This window comes from Balaenoptera ricei, chromosome 10 (genome assembly GCF_028023285.1).
Source record: "Balaenoptera ricei isolate mBalRic1 chromosome 10, mBalRic1.hap2, whole genome shotgun sequence".
In the NCBI taxonomy this organism is placed as follows: domain Eukaryota; kingdom Metazoa; phylum Chordata; class Mammalia; order Artiodactyla; family Balaenopteridae; genus Balaenoptera; species Balaenoptera ricei.
The window spans coordinates 70,498,720-70,515,898 of NC_082648.1; the positions used below are offsets into that span (position 1 = coordinate 70,498,720).

The 17,179-nt window shown below is 35.3% G+C and overlaps 1 protein-coding gene across 5 annotated transcripts in view; it reads left to right on the plus strand.

Moving 5' to 3' along the window:
- Positions 1–17,179, plus strand: part of TMTC2 (transmembrane O-mannosyltransferase targeting cadherins 2) — a 1,049,079-nt gene that overhangs the window by 772,993 nt on the left and 258,907 nt on the right. The window contains exon 13 of one of the 5 annotated variants that reach the window (XM_059936617.1): positions 15,277–15,384. The exons of the other annotated variants lie outside the window; for them this stretch is intronic. Coding sequence (XP_059792600.1) covers positions 15,277–15,384 — 108 coding nt within the window. The remainder of the gene's footprint in view (positions 1–15,276; positions 15,385–17,179) is intronic. 5 annotated transcript variants of the gene reach the window in all.

A 17,179-nucleotide genomic window follows, 5' to 3' on the forward strand; every position in this document is an offset into this window, starting at 1 on the left:
TTAGCAATATTAATTTTTCTGATATATTAACATGGGATATCTTTTCATTTATTTGTATCTTTTTCAGTTTCTTTCATCAACACCTTGTATTGTAGTTTTAAGTGTACAAAGCTTTCACCTTCTTGGTTAAATTTATTTCTAAGTAATTTATTGTTCTTAATGCTATTGTGAATGGGATTATTTTCTTTATTTTTTTCATATATTTTGTTGTTATTGTATAGAAATGAATTTGATTTCTGTATGTTGATTTTGTATCCTGCAACTTTACTGAATTTTTCATTAATTCTAACAGTTTTTTTCATGGAGTCTTTAAGATTTTCTATATATAATGTCATATCATATGCAGACATATAATTTCACTTCTTCATTTCTAATTTAGATGCATTTTATATCTTTTTCTTGCCTAGTTGCTCTGGCTAGGACTTCCAGTATTATGATGAACGGTAGAGGTGAAAATGAGTACTCTTATCTTGTTCCTAATCTTATAGGATAAACTTTAAACCTTTCACCGTGGACTTGCCATGTATGGCTTTTATAATGTTGAGGTACCAAATTTGCTGAGAGTTCTTAGTCAACAAAGGATGTACTTTTTCTGCATCTTTTGAGATGATCATATGATTTTAATCTTTCATTCTATTAATGTGGTGCATCACATTTATTGATTTATGTATGTTGAAACATCCTTATATACCAGGGATAAATCCTGCTTGATCATGGTCTGTAACCCTTTTAATGTGCTGTCAAATTTTTTTTTTTTTGCTACTATTTTGTTGAAAAATTTTACATCTATATTCATTAGGGACTTTGGCCCATAGTTCTTTTCTTATAGTGTCCTATCTGTCTTTGGTATCAAGGTAATGCTGGGCTCATAAAATGAGTTTAGAAGTATTCCCTCCTCTTCTATTTTTTGGAAGAGTTGGAGAAGGATTGGCAGTATTTTTTAAATGTTTGGTAGAATTCACCAAGGTAACTTTCTGGTCCTGGGCTTTTCTTTGTTGGGAGATTTTTGATTACAGATCAACCTTCTTACTTGTTAATGGTCTCTTCAGATTTTCTATTTCTTCATGGTTAAGTCTTGGTAGGTTGTATGTTTCTAGAAATTTATCCATTTCTTCTAGGTTATCCAATTTGTTGGCTTTAATTGTTCACTGTTGTCTCTTATGATTCTTTGTATTTCTTTGGTATGTCATAATGCCTTTTCTTTCATTTCTGATTTCATTTATTTGAGTCTTCTTTCTTTTTTTCTCAGTAAAGGTATCTAGCTAAAGGTTTGTCAAATCCGTTTATCTTTAAAAAATTAGCTTTTAGTGTAATTAATCTTCTATTGTTTTTTTATTCTCGATTTCATTTATTTCTGCTCTGATATTTGCAGTTTCCTTCCTTCTACTGACTTTGGACTTAGTTTGTTCTTCATTTTCTAGTTCCTCGAGGTAAAGTTAGATTGTTTATTTAAAATCTTTTTTTGGTCTTAATGTAGACATTTTCCCCTGTAAACTATCTTCTTAGAACTGCTGTTGCTACAACCCACAAGTTTTGGTATGTTATGTTTTCATTTTCATTTTTTCCCAGATATTAAAATTTTTTCTTTTTTATTCTTCTTTGACCCACTGGTTGTTCAGAAGTGTATGTTTGATTTCCACATATTTGTGAATTTTCCAGTTTTCTCCTGTTATAGATTTCTAGTTTCATACGATTGTGGTCAGAAAAGATACTTGGTATGATTCTAGTCTTCTTAAATTTACTAAGACTTGTTTTGTGACCTATCACATGATCTATCCTGGAGAATGTTTAGTGTGCACTTGAGAAGAATGTGTATTCTACTGCTATAGGTTGGAATGTTCTATATATGTCTATTAGGTTTATTTGGTCTAAAGTGTAGTTGTAGTCCAACATTTCCTTATTAAGTTTTTTGTCTGTATGATGTATCCATTGTTGAAAGTGGGGTATTAAAGTCCCCTAATACTGTTGTATTGTCTATTTCTCCCATCACATCTGTTAGTGTTTGCTTAATATTTGTAGGTACTCTGATGTTTGCTGCATATATATTTACATTTGTTATATTCTCTTTATGAATTGATGCCTTTATTATTATGTAATGACCTTCTTTGATTCTTGTTACAGTTTTTGGCTTAAAGTGTATTTTGTCTGCTATAAGTATAGGCACCCTCACTGTCTTTGTTTCCGCTTGCATAGCATGTCTTTTTACTTCCCTAAACTTTCAGCCTATGTGCATTTTTAAAGTTAAAGTGAGTGTCTTGTAGGCAGCCCATAGTTGGGTCTGTCGAAAATCTTTATCTAGCCACTCTTTGCCTTTTGATTGGAGAATTTAATCCATATACATTTAGAGTAATTTTGTTAAGTAAGGACTTACTAATGTCATCTCAATGTTTTCTTGCTATTTTGTAGTTCATTTGTTCCATCATTCCTCTCTTGCTGCTTTCCTTTGTGAATTGCTGATTTTCTGTAGTGATAAACTTGATTTCCTTCTCTTTATCATTTGTGTATTTACTGTAGGTTTTTGCTTTGTGGTTACCATGAGGCTTACATAAAACATTTTATAGTTATAACAGTCTTTTTATGCTGATAACAACTTAACTTTGATTACATGCAAATGTTTATCCTTTTATTCCTACCACATATATTTTTGATGTCTCAGTTTTCTTCTTCTTTATATTGTGTATTTATTAACAAATTATTGTAGCTATAGTTATTTTTAATACTTTTGTCCTTGAGCTTTTATGCTGGAGTATATGTGTTTAATATACCACTATATTACATTATTAGAGTATTCTGAATTTGACTATATATTTACCTTTACTGGTTTGCCATATATTTTAATGGTTTTTTGTTAATTTCTTATTCAATAAATTTAATATGTAACATTGTGTAAGTTTAAGGTGTACAGTGTGTTACTTTGATACATTTATATATTGTAATATAATTGCCAGTGTAGCAATATTTATCACATTACATAATTATACCATAATATTATTGTCTATATTCATTATGCTGCTCATTAGAGCTCTATGGCTTAGTTACTCCTCATTACAAAGTTGTGTCCTTAAACACCATCAATCTTATCCCCCCATGGTAACCACCATTTCCTCTCTGTTTTTTACAGGTTTGGCTCTTTTAGATTTCACATATAAGTTATATCATACTGTACTTGCTTAAAATAATGTGCTCAAGGTCCATCCATGTTGTTGCAAATGGCAGGATATCCTCCTTTCTCATGGCTGAATAATATTCCAAATAATGGTATTTGTTATTGTTAATAACTCAAAAGCCTGATTACAATGAACATATTAATAAGTGTACTGAGTATTGACCACTTAGTATATATCTGACTCTGTTCTAAGTTCTTGATGTAAACCATCTCTAACTCTCATGATAATCTTCTGAAGAAGTGAGTGTTATAAACCCTACTTTTCAGATGAGGAAATGGAAATTCAGTGAGTTTAAACAGGTTGTCCAAAGTAATACAACTACTAAATTGCAAAACCAGCACTGCCCAGGTCATGCCGAAATCAGTGTTACATGCTGAACCATTTGTATGGTTAAAGCTTAGAGAGTACTTGAGGGATAGTAGACTAGTACTAGGATATGAACTGGAAGGGTAGGACCCTATGTTGTCAGTTATGTAAGTAAGAGACAGCCTCTCATTCACCCCTTTACTTCTGATACAATCCTCGCACAGGTTCCAGAGAGGAGGAGCTCAGTAATCATCTGCTGAATAAGGAAAAGGAACTGGACCACAGACTGGCAGCTCAGTGCTGTTCCATCACCCTAAACCTTGGAGTTGGCCCCTCATTACTAACCTTACCTCTCACTTTGCTGCCAGCATTCCAACAGGAGTTTTTTTCTTTTTAAAAAATATTTTCATATATTTTATGTTACTGATTGGTGTCCTTTATTTTCAGCTTGAAGAATTCCTTTCAGTATTTCCTATAAAGCAGGTCTAGTGGTGATGAACTCCACCAGCTTTTATTTATCTGGGAAGTCTTTATCTCTCCTTCGTTTCCAAAGAAAAACTTTGCTGGTATTCTGGTTGGTAGTTTTTTTTTTTTCTTTCTTTCAGCACATTAAATTTAGCAACCCACTCTCTCCTGGACTGTAAGGTTTCTGTTGAGAAATATGCTTATAGTTATATGGGAGTGCCCTTGTTAGGTACAAGCTACTTTTGTTGCTTTTAAGATACTTTCTTTGTCTTTGATTTATAGTAACATGTCTTGGAGAAGATCTCTTTAAATTGAGTTTGTTTGGTGACCTATGAGCTTCATGAATTGTGGATACCAAATCTCTCCCCAATTTGGAAAGTTCTCAGCCATTATTTTTTTTAAATAAGTTTTCTTCCCCCTTCTCCCTCTCTTCTCCTTCCTAGGACTACAATAATTAGAAGATTATTACTTTTGATGGTATCCTATAGACCATGTAGTGTTTCTTCACTCTTTTTTATTCTTTTATCTTTGTTCTCATCTGATTAGACAACTTCAAAGATCCTGAACTCTAATTCACAGATTCTTTCTTCTGTTTGATTCTTCTGCTGATGCTCTCTATTACATTTTTTTCCTACTTCATTCATTGTATTCTTCAGCTCCAGAATTTGTGTTTGGTTCTTTTTCATGATTTCTATCTCTTAATTAAACTTTTCATTTTTTTATGTATAATTTTCATTATTTTATTGAATTGTCTCTTTGTGTTTTCTTGTAGCTCATTGACTTTCCTTAAAGCAGATATTTTGAATTCTTTATTGGGTAAACTGCACATCTCCATGTCTTTGTGGTCAATTATTGGAAGATTATTGTGATCTTTTGGTGGTGTGTTCTTTCCCTGATTTTTCACTTTTCTTGAAGTCTTGTATTGCTGTCTTCACATTTGAAGTAGTGATTATCTCTTCTAGTCTCTATTAACTCTCTTTGGGAAAGAAATACCTTCTATCAGCTGCTAGAAATTCTGAGGCTTTCTCAGACCTCCTATGGATATGCCTGCTTGATGTTTCTTTCTCACTCTTGTGACAGAATGCTTAAGCCTGTATACCTTTTCTCAATTCTGCAAAGCACCAGCCGGGGTGCTGACAGCCTCCCTTTTACTTTCCCAAGGGCAGAGGTAAAGCTCAAGCTTGTTGTTTCCTCCCTGGCCCACAGATTCTGGCAGGACTTCTGCAAATGCTCACTAGGTGTCTGTCAAACCTTGCTGTCATTGCTGTTGGGAGCATGCATAAGGAGCTGGCTACAGGATGGCGGTATATATGAGTAAAATGTGTAGAGCACTGGGGGTGCCCATTGCCTGGTTGGGGGATCTATGCACCAGGCATCCCCAGTGTCTCATGGGCAAGCTTATTAATAGAGTCTGCAATGTAGTTTGTAGGATCCATGTCCCTTTAACACCTTCTGAAGGTCCTATCTGCTGCTTTCTCAGTCTCTTCTCACTTCCCGGACTCATGGATGGGGTGAGAGAGAAATGGGCCTCTTTGGCAAGATCCTGTACAGCTGGGGAAGCCAGGTACTCACTCACACACTTTTACTTTTCCTTGCAGGAGAAATCACAGGCTGAGATGATCTCTCTTGGCACTGAGCAGTGCCATGTCGGGGGAGAGGATAATGCAGATAAAGTCAAACTGTTCCTCTTACTCTCTCTAATGTGTCCAAACTTCTATTTTTTTTCTCCAATGGTTTTCTGAAACTTCTACACTGGAAAGCTATACTTCCACAAAAGCTCTTTGCCTGTGAGTGATTGTCTAAGACAGTGTTCTCCAAAGGCTCCTGGACTGTGGCGAAGAGGGGCTGGAGCCAGTTCATAAGACACTGCAGGGTCCACAGCTGGGACTGAGGTCTATGTGCCTGTTATCCAGTGCATGGATGGGCAAGGCTCCTTCTGGGTCCTGTGGCATATTGTGTTGAATCCTGTAGCTCCCACAAAGGTACTTTTATCTGTGGATGAATGCCAAATTATTGTTGGGGAAGGGATACAAGAGGGTGTTTTGTTCAGCTCTGTTGCTGACATCACTCCAAGGAGCTCTTTGATTCTGGATTTTTAAAAAGGAATGTGGAAAGATTATTTAAGGACAGTTGAAACTTTACTATGAAATGAACAACTATTTTATTTGTTACCAATTAATCATGGTGAACACCTGTGAGTCACTGCTTCTTATAGATTTTCCTTGTTTTCTTGTAGCCATATCTTGAATTCACTCTGGAAAATATCCTTCCCATCTAGTCAGTCATGTAACTTGAGTAAGATTGTGTCCATCCTCAAACCTTTCTGAGGGTTCTCAATAGTTAATCCAAACATATAACCTAGTGATTGCTTCAGGGACACTTAAGGATGGTAGATTATATTATTTTGACAAGTATTCACACCCTCATACCCACATGCAAGGATTCTTCTGCATATCAGTGATGTTCAGCTTGGTCATGTAATATGTTTTGGCCAATGCCAATGGTATGTGAAGAGTGATGATCTATGCCACATCCAAACGATTACTTTAAATGTCCTGTCTGTTAGAGAATGGGTGTTATCAGTCAGGATTTAAAAGGGGAACAGTTACTATGAGTTTTATAAAATGAGGAATTTATTTTAAGAATTAGAACTTACATAGTGGAAAGAGATGAAGAATCGAAGATATAGACATAGATTTTGAGTATCAGAGAAGTCATTAATGAAGCTCAGAAGTTAAGTACATCTGGCCATAGAAGGGGAAGTTTGTGGGGAGGTCTTTTGCCATGTGCATCTACAACCAAACGTTTACTGGTGAGTTTGACACCACTATTGTGCAACAAGATGACATTCAGAAAGGATACTTAAATGCAGAGCAAAACAGAGCAAGAGTAAATTAGAGTACACCCAGTTTATCCATAACTAGTCTATCTGTATTGAGTACATAAAGTTTTGACTCCCTTATCTATCCATCATGGTATCTTACTTTGACGTTCTTCAGAGAGTAATGGCCACAGTTTCACTTCTGCTTTGCAGATATAAAGCAAAATCTTCTTCTGGCCAACTCTAGTATGGAGCTTTAGAGGGAAGTAGATTCTGGAAAACAGTTCTCAGCTTAACAGATGGATAGTACAAGGCACTACAATGGGTATTTGCCAAAATGGGACTACTCCTTCAACCTGGATCAGAATAAAGAATACATGGAGTGGAACTACAGCTAAATAGAGCTTCAGACAACCAGCAGCTCTTATATAACATGAACAAGAGAAATATTAAGTCATTGAGATGTTGAAGTTGTTTGTAATTACAGCACACTTGACTCATAGGGAAATTGATACTGGAAGTGAGGGGCTGCCCAAACCCAAAGCCAAAAATATATATCATTTCTTCTATTGTTAGCTAGGGAAGAAACATGAATCTGGAAAAGAGTGACCTGTGTTTTCAATATTTCATAAAATGCACAATGGATAACTTGGGAGACAAATAATGACATAATAAATTGTCCTAGTCACTCCAGGAATGTATGTGAAAAAAGAGACATAATTAGAGACTGTCATACAGAGTGAAGTAAGACAGAAAGAGAAAAACAAATACCATATGCTAACACATATATATGGAATCTAAAAAAAAAAAAGAAGAAGAAAATGGTCAGAAGAACCTAGGGGCAAGATGGGAATAAAGATGCAGACCTACTAGAGAATGGACTTGAGGATATGGGGAGGGGGAAGGGTAAGCTGGGACAAAGTTAGAGAGTGGCATTGACATATATACACTACCAAATGTAAAATAGATAGCTAGTGGGAAGCAGCCACATAGCACAGGGAGATCAGCTCGGTGCTTTGTGACCACCTAGAGGGGTGGGATAGGGAGAGTGGGAGGGAGGCAGATGCAAGAGGGAAGAGATATGGGGACATATGCATATGTATAACTGATTCACTTTGTTATAAAGCAGAAACTAACACACCATTGTAAAGCAATTATACTCCAATAAAGATGTTAAAAAAAAAAAGATTGGAATGCAAGAATTAAAACTCTCTATATAAATAGACAGTTATGTAGAACATCACAAGACATTTCTAAAATACTATTGGAATTAGGTCAAATTAGCAAACCCACAGGGTAGAAGGCCAATATGAAAATAATAGTATTTTTAAATACTGCAACTAAGAAATAGAAAATCAAATAAAAATATAGAAGCATTTCCAATAAAATAAAAAGACATAAAATGTGTAAGATTAAACAAAAGATATTCAAGACCTGTGAACTGAAAACTACTAATCATTGCTGAGAGAAGTGAAAGAAAACACAAACAAAGGAAGAGATATACCAAATTCATAGATTGGAAACCTCAGCATTATCAAGATGTCCATTCTCCCTCAATTCATCTGAAGAGTCACGGGAATAACAATCAAAATTCTAGCAGATCCTTTTTGTCCTTTTGGTAAAAATTTGAATGATAGTTTTAAATTTACATGAAAGTGCCAAGGACCTAGAATAGCTAAAACAATCTTTACAAAGAAAAAAAAAATGGAGTAGTATTTCTGCTTGACCTATAAGTTGATGGAATAGAAGAGCAATTCCAGAATTAGACCCACACATGGTATATTAACTGATTTTCAACAAAGTTACCAAGGTAGGTCTTTGTAAGAAACGATAATTTTCAACAAGTGATGCTGAGACAACTGAATAGCTGAATTAAAAAAAAAACAGAAACAAAACCTTGACTTAGTGCTTTACACAGAATACATTCGCTATGGGCTATAGAAATAAATGAAAAAGCAAAATAAATATAGTTCTAAAAAAAATAGTAGAGATTCTTTATAACCTTGGAGTAGGCAGATTCCTTTGGTCACATAAAGCACTAAACATTAAAAACTGATAAATTGGGCTTTGGTAGAATTAAACCAATATAGCCTTTAAAAAATACCATTCTATTTATATTATAGCACTCTATATTATTTTTAATATATATGTTATATTCTACCTATTATTTTTAGTAGCCAAAACTTAAAAAAATACAAATTTTAATCCATAAAGGAGTTGATAAACAAATTGTTATATTCATACAGTGGAATACTACTCAGCAATAATAAGGGGTGAATAATTGAAACATCATAAAGATATGTAACAACACAGATGAATCTTTAAAACAAGCTTAGGGGCAGAAGCCAGACACAAAAAGTTGATGCTGTATGATGAGGATTGGCAAAATTTTTCTGTAAAGATTGTAAATACTTTAGGTTTTTTGAGTCACATGGTCTCTATGGAAAGAGTTGCTAGAATGCTGTTGACCCCTTCTTCCACCTTGAAGAGGCTGTTTCCTCCTTATGTAAGCCCTAGAGGGGCTTCAGAGAGACAAATTGAAGAATTTCACCTGTGTCTCCAGTTGGCTGAATGAATATAGTTTCATATCTGCACCTGAGAAGGCCCAGAGATAAGAGACTGTGGCTGGGGAGCGGCTCTCATAATAGAACAATGAGACATAGTAGCTTTGGGAACACTTTGTATGCCCAGAGTTATTCCAGGCCAAGGATGATCCATTTTCCAGGAAAAATGTAAGCTTTTGTTCAAGAGGAATGAGGTGACCCCCAAATAAAATCTTTTTTATAAAATCTTGAACAAAGGGCATTCACCCACAGGATGAAGAGCCTCGGCGAAGGCAACTGCTAGTGAGAGTCCCCAGCAATGGAAGTGCTTTGAAGAACCCATAAGTAAGCTCCGGTAGAAAGAATTTTTTTTTTTTTGCATTGGCAAGCCTAAGGGAAACCAACACCAAATTGTATCTGCGCCAGTCAAGGGAGGTTTTTTTTTCCCTTTGCCTGTTTTTCTTCCCCTGTTTCAATCCTGAAGACCTAGATACAGCCTATGGAGTGGGAACGCAGAAATGAGAGCCTCAGATGGAAAAAAATAAGAAACTGACCACATCGCCTTTTCTATTGTGACATCCAGCCTGAAAGCAGGCCCACTTTGAAAATTCAAGATAATTAGACTGTAGATATTTTTTTTTAAGTTATTGAGTTTGTGGATTTGTGAACCTCTTGCAAAAACCTTGCCCAGTTCCAAAGATCTGTGGCCTATAGGTTGGGAATCACCTCTTTGAAGAATCTGTATTTTAGTTTAATCCAAAGGGCTGACTTTCTAGTCAGTTTTTAAGTAAATCAAAATGCTTTAAGCCCTCTTGCCTCTTCAGCCTTATCTCCTACTCTACCTTGTCATTTCTTGGACATATCAGAACCATTTAAGCCCTCCTATAGCTCTATTCTTCTCTCTCTTGCTATTCTGTTAAATACTTCTTCAGATCCCCTTAAGCAGTTCTTTGCTGTTCCCTGTATTCATCTTGTACTTACTTTTTTGCCCTTTTGTCATTCCTTTTGAGGGTCTGTTGAAGTACTCTCTACCTTTTGAAACCCTACCCATCCCTCATGGCCTATTTCAAATGTTACTTCCTTCATAAATGATTTTTATTATTCAGTCAGAATTCTTCTCTCTCTTCTTTGAAACCTATTACCACATTATGGCTTGTAGTATTTAACATGTTCTGTGTTGTAGTAGAACTAGTTTGGTTTTTTATTTTTAATTAGTAAACTAACATATGCATGCTTTCTTTAAAATTCCAACAATATAATAGTAAAAAGTATAAATAAATCTACCTTACTTGGGTACTCACCCTCATCCCTATTTCCACTCCACAGTGTAATATTGTGGAAACTTGGATGTTTATTCAGGTTCCATATTTATTAAATAGTCCCACATAGTCACAAGGTTGATAGGAGGATTAATTGAGATAATCTATAAAAAAAATACATAACACAGTACCTGAAATATAGTGATTACTCGATCTTAGCTGTTTTTATTATTATGCTTATGTTATTGTTAACATCCTTTCAGATTGTTCCCTATACATTTATAAATTTTTTAATAGCATGCATATCTTTATGTATATGCACATAATGTTTCTTTTTGAAAATATAACAATACAAACAACCTATATATCATGGGCACATTGCCATCCCTTTGTCATCCATTGTCAGACATGGAACTTTACTGTTCTGATGCTTTCCTGTAAAAATGTTGTGTTGAATCTACTTTTATATTTTTTCTTTCTGTTTAAATATTTCTGAAGGATAGATTCTGAGTAAGAATTTGTTATTTCAAAACATGTAATTATTTTAGATTTTGATAGGTACTGTGAAACGTTACCTGTTGATGCCTATTTCACTATACCTCTACCAGCATTGGGTATTGGGTATTTTATTTTATTTTTTGGATGAATTGCGTGGAAAAATGATATCCCATTACTATTTTAATTTGCAATTCTCTGATCACTGGCAAGTCTAAGGATCTTCTATATATTTCTTTTTCTGCAAATTACCTCTCTGTTTAATTTTCCCAGTTTTAAATAGGGTTGTTTTCTTTTCCCTGTATCTGGAGTATAGTCCCACATTATCTAGTACAGCTGTGTATCAACACCATCTTATTAAGTTTTATAAGAAAATCTCCTATGGATTTTAATTATAATTAGGTGGATTTATAAAATATATAAAGTATAATGGGGAGAATTAACTTTTTGGTAATACTGAGTCTTGCTATCCAGATTCAGAGATTCTCTATTACTCATCTATTACTTAACACCATGCCATTGAATATTGCCTAGCATTCTTGATTACCTGAATTGTATGAAGTGCTATATGTCCTGGCTTCTATATGTGTATGTCTGCATGTGTGTGTGTGTGTTTCTAATTTGGAAAATTCAGTTATTTGAGCTCTCCTCTTCTTTTGTTTGAAGAGAAGGAGGATAAGAAGATATTAAATTTTAAATGTTGGAAACAATGCTTTTTTAAGGCTTCTAACTTTCCCTCCAAAATTAGAATGAGGGAAAAGATAAATTTGGTGAGTATGAGTGTGAGAGAACATTATTGGTGTAACAATTTTAACTTTGGCATGATTTTAAATGAAAATATGGCTGTTCCTTTGGCGTCTACATCACTTGTATAATAAAGGTTCAGCGACTCAATATGGCTGTGTACTATGGAAATATGAAGTTCTGAAATCTCATTTCTCCTTTCCATTGATTATGTGTGTAAAAAACTTATAATAAAATTGAATAAATGTGATAATGTTCTATATATAAAAACCATTTCAATAACCCTGTTACATTACGAAAGCACAAATATCATTTTAGTGACATCTAAATATTTTGAAGCCTCCTCTCCTTAAGTTTTGATGGCTACTTGAGGAAACAACTGTAATAGTAATAGTTAGATGTTTTCCATCTTTTTTGTAGAAGGTGAAAGATCTAATCTCAAGATACAGCATAAATGACTTTGAATTGACAACAGGAGGAATTTCCTTGCCAATGAAAGGATGATTCTCATGAAGGGGTTTCTGAGCACCTCTGCTCCTGGCAAAAGAGCTTGCAAATATACTATTTGGAAGCACAAGTTTTCTTTGACTAATTTTATGGGGATCCCCATAAACCAAACAACTAGATCAGAGCAGAAGGATGAATCGTTTCATAAAAACCTTCACAATTTGGGTATGTTTGATAACTGGCCCTTCTTTATCAGATCACCAACTTTAACAAAACTTGGATAGTTACAGGTTGGGAAATTTCATAAATAAATAAAAGCTGCATCACACTAACCTAGAGTCTGGAATGGTTTAAAATATTTCCTTTGATATGATTCCCAAATTCTATATAAAAGTAAAGTAATAGCGCAGAAATAAAACATAATGTGGCATGTCTAGAACTTTTATAAATAGCCTGACTTTGAAACTGAGTGAAATGAGTAAGAGATCAAAACTTTAATGATTTTAGTTTTTCTCTTATTATTTTTTCTTTTGAGAAGTCTGATGTTCTGTGGGGAAATTAGAAAAATCTACAGTTTAAAATAAAATCATATCTTTACTCAAGTATATAATATTGATCCATCTCATAGTAAGGTTCATAGGTACTATGAGATGGATTTTTATTTTTATTTTTTATAGCATTAGTCAAAGTAGTTTAGAAACAGTTGGCTAGGACTGTGCTGAAAAATTAGGAGAGGAGCAATTCTGAATATAATAATAATAAAAGATATATTTTTTAACCTCTTTATTGGAGTATAATTGCTTTACAATGGTATGTTAGTTTCTGCTTTAAAACAAAGTGAATCAGCTATACATATACATATATCCCCATATCTCCTCCCTCTTGCATCTCCCTCCCACTCTCCCTATCCTACCCCTCTAAGTCACAGAGCACCAAGCTGATCTCCCTGTGCTGTGTGGCTGCTTCCCACTAGCTATATGTTTTACATTTGGTAGTGTATATATGTCCATGCCACTCTCTCACTTCGTCCCAGCTTACCCTTCCCCCTCCCCGTGTCCTCAAGTCCATTCTCTACATCTGTGTCTTTATTCCAGACCTTCCCCTAGGTTCTTCAAAACCTTTTTTTTTAAAGATTCCATATACATGTGTTAGCATACGGTATTTGTTTTTCTCTTTCTGACTGACTTCACTCTGTATAACAGACTCTAGGTCCATCCACCTCACTACAAATAACTCAATTTCATTTCTTTTTATGGCTGAGTATTATTCCATTGTATATATGTGCCACATCTCCTTGATCCATTCATATGTCAGTGGACACTTAGGTTGCTTCCATGTCCTGGCGACTGTAAATAATGCAGCAATGAACATTGTGGTACATGACTCTTTTTGAATTATGGCTTTCTCAGGGTATGTGCCCAGGAGTGATATTGCTGGGTCGTATGGTAGTTCTATTTTTAGTTTATTAAGGAACCTCCATACTGTTCTCCATAGTGGCTGTATCAATTTACATTCCCACCAACAGTGCAAAAGGGTTCCCTTTTCTCCACACCCTCTCCAGCCATTTATTGTTTGTAGATTTTTTGATGATGGCCATTCTGACGGGTGTGAGGTGATACCTCATTGTCGTTTTGATTTGCATTTCTCTAATGATTAGTTTTGTTGAGCATCCTAACATGGGTTTGTTGGCAATCTGTATATCTTCTTTGGAGAAATGTCTATTTAGGTCTTCTGCCCATTTTTGGATTGGGTTGCTTGTTCATTTGATATTGCAGTGCATGAGCTGCTTGTATATTTTGGAGATTAATCCTTTGTCAGTTGCTTCATCGCCTGTGAAGCCATCTGGTCCTGGGCTTTAGTTTGTTGGAAGATTTTTAATCACAGTTTCAACTTCAGTGCTTGTGATTGGTCTGTTTATATTTTCTGTTTCTCCCTGGTTCAGTCTAAGAAGGTTGTGGTTTTCTAAGAATTTGTTCATTTCTTCCAGGTTGTCCATTTTTTTGGCATATAGTTGCTTGGAGTAATCTCTCATGATCCTTTGTATTTCTGCAGTGTTGCTTGTTACTTATTTTTCATTTCAAATTCTATTGATTTGAGTCTTCTCCCTTTTTTTCTTGATGAGTCTCACTAATGGTTTATCAATTTTGTTTATCTTCTCAAAGAACCAGCTTTTAGTTTTATTGATCTTTGCTATTGTTTCCTTCATTTCTTTTTCATTTATTTCTGATCTGATCTTTATGATTTCTTTCATTTTGCTATCTTTGGGGTTTTTTGGTTCTAATAAAAGATATTATTAAATGAAATATTATAGAGTATATTCTTCAGTTCAGTATGAATCTGCAGTAAAGTATTGCTACATGTTATGATAGAACAAAACTTTATCAAATACCTTCCTTTCCCTGGGCATAAATGTTCTTTCTTTTAATATAGCAGATTGTGTGTTTAGGAGGTGGAGCTGGCAGTGGGTAATTCCAAAGAGAGGGAAATAAAAAATCAAATTGATTTGGTGTTATAAAATACTGTTGACACTGAATTTTGTATTAAATTTCTCTTCCTATGCCTTTTCAGGAGGGTCATTTCTAAGAAGATTGCATTGTTTGGGCATGGGCAAACTGAAGTATCTATTTACCCTCTGGAATGATCCAATTAGAATCTTTGACTGGGTCTCTTTTCTCAAGAAGCTACTCTCTCAGATCTTGAACTGAAATCAATGATTTCCCTTGCTTGTATAACACTAGCTATACCAGTGGCTCTTAAACTTGAGCATACATCAGAATCACCGGGACAGCTTGTTAAACTACAGACTCAGGGGCTCTACAGCAGGAATAAGTGATTTAGTAGATGAGGGGGAGAGCCCAGTGACTTGAAGATCTATCAGTTCTCAGGTGATGCTAATAGAGTAGCTTTGCAAACCGTTGGTTTATATACCTTGTTTGGCTTGTAGCATTTGCTTTCTCCTCTTCTTCAAACCTCAAGGTACCTGTTTCTGAACCTAATGGTTTGGAATTTCTTTGTATTTTCATCTTCAGGACCAATGGAAAGCTAAGCAGGAGGTGTATACTAATCCTGTCCTCAAAAAGTCGATGTTAAGTCCACTACGATTCTCAATTTGGCTGACTTGTGCTCCGGTTCCAAAGGTAGCTTTAAAATTCTTCATTTCTCTGAAGTGTACCAGGTCTCTTCCTCCACAGTCTTCTTAATTTTTTTTTTTTTTTGTTATTATTTTGTTCTAAGTGATAGACTCCTAGTGTATCTCCTGCTTCTTCTAATAGATTTTGTAAGTTTTACCCAGATGAATTTTCCACAACACTGCTTTGCCTATACCACTCTTTCCTGAGTGATTAAATGAAATAACATATATGAATGTTTAAGAATTTGAATACCTCATTTAAATTGTCATTATGCTTAAAATCCTGCAATTGCTCCCAATGCTTAGAAACATTCCCCAGCTATTGACCTATGAGCTAGGAAGGTGATAAAATTTTCCAGAGTGAACCCATTCTTTTACCTATCTCTTAGGTCTTGTTGTAGTTGTTGTTCAGATTGTTTCCTCCACCCAAGGAATTTAGATTATTTCCTTGTTCATATTGGAACTAAGGTTTGGAAATGTGGGTTAAAAACAAACGTCTAAATACTGAACGTGAAATCTGTCTCCCTCTACTTTGCCTTTTACCTAATTCTCTCTTTCTATTCTCTTCTCTGGGGAGGCTGGGTTTTGTTCTCTTCCGGGCACATTTCTAAATCATTGTACACCACCTTCATGCTGCATGAGGTTCACTCTTGAATTTCATTCTTTAATTTACCCAGCTTCTAATCTTTCTTTAAACTACTGCACAATCCTCTACCCTGTAGCCCCTGTGGAGTTTTTCCTGAGCTTCCCCAAACTCCAAAAACGTCTTCCTCCACAGCTGTGCCATGTTCTTCTCATGCAGTCCTTCAGGACTTAGCATCTTAAATGTTTCTTTATATTCTCTGTATCCAGTAGAGTGAAACTTTGTGTCCTTTACAAGTTAGAGCTTCTGTGACTGCTATTGTAGTTGATGTGTCTTTATAAATAATGTTTGGTAGTGATTTTAAAAAATATTCTAAGTAAACAAAGCAACAGTGAGGTGGCATCCTATTGAAATAGAAAATGAGAGCCAAAATTTTGGGCTTTTGTATGCAAAGTTCTCAGTTGGTGCTGTAGTAAGTTTGAAATGGAAGAAGACTAAGAGAATAGCTTATGTTAATATTCTTTTTATTGTCTCAGGAGATTGGGTTAGTGTTGATGTGGTGTGACCACCCTGACATCTAGATATCAAGCTGGTGATAAGTGAAGCAGGCATGATGTCTTACACAACCTTCCTCATGACTTTCTCAGGCTAATATTACAGGAGTTACAAGTTATGTACATTTCCTTTGAAATTTCCTGTAATACAAGAAACAGTTTTACTTGATATGCGCCTATGATTTCTCTTTCTTATTTTATCTCATCACTTCTGGTTGGGGAACTGCTAACTGTGGTACTCCAAGGACAATGGTGCTTCAAGGACAAAGGACGACCCTGCCTGAAAAAGTTTCAGCCTTACACCCCCTACTGGACTCTTAATAGCCCTCCCCACCATGTTGCGATGGTTAAGAAATTCCTGAGCCCACCTGGGAGACGCCCACCTGGGCAACAGGACCTGTCCCAAATAAGGAAAGGCATACGCCCTGTCCCACTCCCACCCTATAGAAGGAAGGTATATGTGCCTTGACCAGTCAGTAAACGAAAATTTCACCTAGGACCATTCTTTTGTTTTCTGCCTATAAAAACTGATCAATAGCACATGTTCGGGCTCTACTCTCCCAGACTACTAGGAAGTCGGCCCGCTTTTCTGGCAACGACCCTTCCCTCTAATAAATTCTATCTTCTTTATATTCTGCCTTGTGTCTGGAAATTCATTTCCAACC